This window comes from Lupinus angustifolius, unplaced genomic scaffold, assembly GCF_001865875.1.
Source record: "Lupinus angustifolius cultivar Tanjil unplaced genomic scaffold, LupAngTanjil_v1.0 Scaffold_40_11, whole genome shotgun sequence".
Lineage (NCBI taxonomy): Eukaryota > Viridiplantae > Streptophyta > Magnoliopsida > Fabales > Fabaceae > Lupinus > Lupinus angustifolius.
In genome coordinates this window covers 7662-13775 of record NW_017721334.1, presented here as the reverse complement: position 1 = coordinate 13775, position 6114 = coordinate 7662, and the positions used below count along the sequence as shown (strand labels likewise).

General features: G+C 33.6%; 1 protein-coding gene across 1 annotated transcript; it reads right to left on the bottom strand.

Moving 5' to 3' along the window:
* Positions 1-977: 977 nt before the first annotated feature.
* On the bottom strand, positions 978-2234 carry LOC109338750 (probable pyridoxal 5'-phosphate synthase subunit PDX1). The gene has a single exon (XM_019576058.1). The coding sequence runs from the start codon at positions 2133-2135 to the stop codon at positions 1206-1208; it is 930 nt and encodes a 309-aa protein (XP_019431603.1). The 5' UTR covers positions 2136-2234; the 3' UTR covers positions 978-1205.
* Between the last annotated feature and the right edge of the window lie 3880 nt (positions 2235-6114).

Genomic DNA, 6114 nt, shown 5'->3' with positions numbered 1-6114 from the left:
AGGTCATGCTCATATGTTGGGACACTAGCTCTGGGGATCCAAACTGAGAATGGCAATTCTAGAATAAAAAGATTAAGGAGCTTTGCCAGATACTTCACTTTGGGATTAACAGAGGAATTAGGTGAAACTGAGATATAAGATATATTCAACAGTACACAGCCATCTTCATAGCATGAAAACAGAGACTTTAAAAGGGATGAACTATAGTTACTTGAGATCACATAACATGCTATGACAAAGCTACTGCCGGAATAGAATCTGGTTACTTCGATAAAGCAACTGGTAATTTCTTAGTTCCCTTCACTAGATCTGTTCACTTTAACAAATACATTGTTGCTCAATTATTTCAGCTTCTAGGTCATTTGCTCAGAAAAGGGTAACATACATGTTCTATCTATCATTCCATAGAGATAGATTAAAGGTTGGAAAACTGAAGCTAAGGGACTGACTGTAATAAGTAACATCATAGACAAGGTTGGAAAAACAACCCAATCAAAGCTTGATAACTAAATAACAGCTAAAGTTATTAGAATTATGATTAAAAAGCCAAGGATTAACAGACACCAAAAATTGCATTCAGAACAATAACTATAAGCATCTAAAATTCTCAACAGAAATGATAGAACTGGTATATTGTCCAATCATATTTCACACATTACTATATACCAGCAAACATCCACAGGCTTACAAGCCTATTCAACCATTCCTAATTAGATATAAAACCTATGAAGTACCAAAGAACTCACTGGAAATGGAATCAAATTAGGAAAAATCTAATATCATCCATACCACGCGTTACAAATTAGTCAATACCACGAAACGACAAAATTCATAAATACAAACAAAAAGCATCTGAAATATTGAATTCTGATACAATACATGTGAGATACCAGTATAACAACCATCAACATTTGTCAGTGCTATATAGGCAAAATTTGCACATTCAAAATCCAACATTAATATCAGAATTCAAACAATAATAGAATACTTGATAAATAGTTTGACATTCAATGGGTAAAACAAGTTTCACCATATTACAATGCCCAAATTGCTAGTTCTTTTTGTTCTTTTTTTTTCCACTAATAAAGATAACAACCAAAACATAATCTTTTTATTAAAATGAGAAATAACACCAACAACTAACATTACCCACCAACTAGAAAACAAAACCTTCAACTGAAAATTCATTTCATTCATGCATCCATTCATTCCGAGCGGCTCGCGAACCTCTCAACCTTGCTGTCATTCAAATTGATACCCACCATGGCTTCCCCCAACCCACAGCTCACATCAGCCAGCACAGCAGGATCATTATAATGAGTCACAGCCTGAACAATCGCCCTCGCCCTTTTCGCAGGGTCACCACTCTTGAAAACACCAGAGCCAACAAAAACACCATCACAACCCAATTGCATCATCAGTGCAGCGTCCGCAGGCGTAGCTACACCACCAGCAGCAAATTGCACCACAGGAAGCCTCCCAAGCTGCTTGGTCTGCATCACCAAATCATAAGGAGCAGCAATTTTCTTAGCAAAACTGAAAACCTCATCATCATCCATGTTACGGAGAACCCTAATGTCTCCCAACACCGACCGCACGTGACGCACGGCCTCAATGACGTTCCCGGTGCCAGCCTCTCCCTTGGTGCGAATCATCGCCGCACCCTCGCGGATGCGGCGAAGAGCCTCACCAAGGTTGCGGCAGCCGCAAACAAAAGGGATGCGGAAATTATGCTTGTTGATATGATTTTCCTCATCGGCGAGTGTGAGAACCTCAGACTCATCGACGTAATCGATTCCGATAGCTTCGAGGATCTGCGCCTCGACGAAGTGACCGATTCGGGCTTTCGCCATGACGGGGATGGTGACGGCCTGCTTGATTTCTTTAATCAGTTGCGGGTCGGACATTCGGGCTACGCCGCCTTGAGCGCGGATATCGGCGGGGACGCGTTCGAGAGCCATGACGGCGCAGGCACCGGCTTCTTCAGCGATACGGGCTTGTTCGGCGTTAACGACGTCCATAATAACGCCGCCACGGAGCATCTGAGCGAGACCAACCTTAACGGAAAAGGGGGACTTTTTGGTTTCGGTTATTGCGCCGTTACCGTAAACGGTTACTACGCCAGATCCTTCCATTTTTTGGATGATGAGAAAGAAGAGATAGGAACGGTGTGTGTGAATGTGGTGAGGGAGTGGCGAGAGATGAGTTATGTGAGGTAGGGAAATGAGAGGAGAGGGTTGGGTTAAGTAGTAGTGCTATCGTGTCTCAAAGAATTGAATAGCATTCATATTGTTTTTTTTTCTAAAAAAAATATAATTTTAATTTCTTAATTAGTAATTTTGCTATGTAAAGATTTTTCCTTCCAGAAAATAATATAAGACCAAAAATACAATGGAGAAGGGACATGGTTTGGTTTTGTTTAATGTGAATGGTTCAATATGTGTATTAGGGAAGTATTTGGCAATTAGGAATCACATGTTTACTTTATCTATATTTACTTAATATCCTTTTAAATTAGGATAGACATGAGCATGTATACACTGACAGTGTAAATATTTTTTACACTGTCAGTAAATTATTCATCATTAATTTGTTAATCATCATTGACTCTCAAACAAAAGTAATATAAATCAATGGTGGGTGATATACTGACATTGTAAAAAACTTTACACTGTTATGGGCAAGATGGATGTCATGTTCGCTTTACCTATCTATATCCACGCAATGCCCTCTTAAATATATTGATCATAATAAATATTACATACAAATACAAATGGAAAAGTGCATATATAATACAATGCATATAAAATACAAATAGAAAATACATATGCATATATAATATATAAAATACAAATGGATATATATAATTTTCTCACATTTGATATATAGATGCACATATATTAAGTGAAATATATTTTCTCATATTTTGATAAAATACATACATTTGCATATTTAATATTCACTACTTTATGTAATAATGTTTGTGGATCGTCTATTTACCCCGTTTAAAATACCCACAAGCAAAGGGCATATTGATGTGCATTTTGTAGGGAATGGATACACTTTTCATGTTCTTGGAATAAGTGTTGGCAAGTAGGTAGGCCAATAGACTTGGTCAACATTATTAATAATAATTATGGGTATATAAAGCACTTTACGAGTAAAGATTATTTTTATTTTTACACCTAAAATATTAGTTTTCATTGGTCGATTAGAACCATCTTGGCCCACCAATTTTGTGGCATAATTAGGCTTTAACACCTCAACTTGCTCATTCACAATACTAATTATATTTGGTCACAAATTTAAAAAATAATCAAATATTGATTAATTAGAAAATAATGTAAGTAGATAAAATAAAATGTCACAAGCCTCACTGACAATAGTATTTAATTAACTGAAAGGAAAATATGATTAATTATTTTAGACTAAAATTTAAATTTTATAATATTTAAAAATAATAATTTTATTGGTATCAATTTAGTTGTAAGTGCCCCATAATAAGAACGGTGGAATGTATTATTACTTAATTTACAACCCACTAATTTCACATTTCATATATTTTGATATTTAATATTATACATATAGTTTAAAAATTATTAAATGACGCAAATTTTTATATAGCTTGACTGAGAGAATCTTATTTAATCCACATTTAAAACTGAATTAAAAAGAAATAAAAATAGGGGATGAAAAATATGAGTGATAAATAAGGAGATAGTTGGAAAATAGAGTATAAATGTGCATTGATTTTTAAAACATCAAAATTTTGAAATAAAGTACAAATGTGTATTAGTTTACAATTTTGTTATAAAATGTTTATTTATTTCCTTATTTACTCTCACTAAAGGGTTTACCTCTCATATATATTGTTTAGTTTAACACTACACAACTGGATATATCAATTCAGTAGATAAAGGGATCACATTAAAAGTATTTTGTCTTCTACACTATTATCAACATCTAATTTTATCTAGTCCATTTTACATATTAGAACATGAGATAAAATGAGAGAAGGAAATAATGAATAGTAAAGTTGTATTTTGTGTGGTTTTACAAAGTCAAATAATTATATTTTTGTGGTATTGTAGTAATTATATGATTTTATGGTCTTTTTATCCAATCTAGGGTATTTTGGTAATTCCAATTTTGTAAAATAAGGGCATTAGGCCTTTCCCGTTCAGCATAAATTCAAAGGAAATAAGGGTGTTTTACTAATTTTATAGAAATGTGACAATTATTTAAATTTAAATATAATAAAGTGAAGGAGACCAAAAACTAATTTTACAAAGTTCAATGATTTTCTTTTAGAAATAAATAAATAACTCATACTAAATAATAAATCATATAAATTTTTAAAAAAAAATAAGTCTCATGGATGATAATCTAATTAGTTTTTTAAAAGGAAATCCTACATATGATAATAAATCCTATCAAGAAAAAATTAGATACAAAATCCTATCAATTTTTTTAAAAATGATAGAAATCTTATCAACATTTTTAAAATGCAGCATATTCTCTACTCAAAAGCTCATAGTTTTAACTATAGATAGACCTCTTATCCTCTAATTGGAACACCAACAAATTTAACAAAAAGAGATTTCAAAATTTGTGCATTGCCCCTAGTCGAGGCAGCCACTAAGCCTCATATTTAGTGTCATAGTTTTCCACCCCTACTAGTAGTAAAAGCCATGAGACATGAAGGCCACTAGACACGGAAAATTTATGTGGGTGGTGTAGTTTGACTACACTATCCCACGTTTGGTATATGTTTCAAAATATTTACGGAAATAATGTATTTTTTAGGGAACTCATGGATGAGATCCACGACTTTGGGGAAGTCGTGGATCCGTGGATGAGATCCGGATCAGGAATGCGATTTCCTTGACATATTCTCTCTCCTTCATGGAAGTCATGTTTCTCATCCATGACTTTTACTTTTTTTTAGAAGTCGTGTACCCTAAACACGATTTTCATTGTATGTTGATGATAAAAATACTATGTAGTCTATTGGTTCTTGGTCTTTATGAGAATTTAGAGGTCCATTGTTCAACATCCACTCATTGCTGCTTTTTATTTTTTTATAACTTTGTTGACATATATTATTTGTACAATAACTCTAATACACTATGAGTATATTGCATTATATTCATTACCAAATTTTATACATTTTTATTCATTACCTATTTGTTTAAAACAATATAAAATAAAAATGTTTAAAATTCAGTAATGAATATAATACAATCTAACCATAATGTATTATAGTCCTTGTATAAATAATATATGTCAACAAATTTATAAAAAAATAAAAGTAAGCAATGGGTGGGAATTGAACTATGGACCTCTAGGTTCCCATAAAAATTAAGAATCACTAGGCCACATAGTACTTTTATTATTTATATACAATGGAAATCGTATTTCGGGTACACGACTTCTACAAAAAAATGAAAGTCGTGGATGGGAAACACGACTTTCATGGAGGAGAGAGAATATGTCAGGCAAGTCACACTCCTGATCCACGACTTTGCCAAATTTGTGGATCACATTCACGACTTCCCAAAGTCGTGGATCTCATCCACGAGTTCCCTAAAAAATACACTAGTTCCGTAAATATTTTGAAACATATACCAAACGTGAGATAGTGTAGTCAAACTACACTACCCACATAAATTTTCCCACTAGACACATGGCAACATGTGATTGTTATGTCATCATCATTTTCCATGTCCTTGTATGTCATCACTACCAAGTCTAAAAAAATGTGTTATGTGTCATTGTCTGATTAGGCAGAGTTTACCCACAAGGCAGGTGGAAAATTTACGTGGGTAGTGTAGTTTGACTATACTATTCCACGTTTGGTATATGTTTCAAAATATTTATGGAACTATGTATTTTTTAGGAAACTCGTGGATGAGATCCACGACTTTGGGGAAGTCGTGGATCAGGAGTGTGACTTCCCTGGCATATTCTCTCTCCTCCATGAAAGTCGTGTTTCTCATCCACGACTTTCATTTTTTTTGTAGAAGTCGTGTCCCCTAAACAAGATTTCCATTGTATATTGATAATAAAAGTACTATGTAGCCTAGTGATTCTTGGTTTTCATGGGAACCTAAA

Coding starts and splice junctions, on each gene's coding strand:
- LOC109338750 (XM_019576058.1), bottom strand. CDS start 2,135: ATGGAAGGATCTGGCGTAGTAACCGTTTACGGTAACGGCGCAATAACC.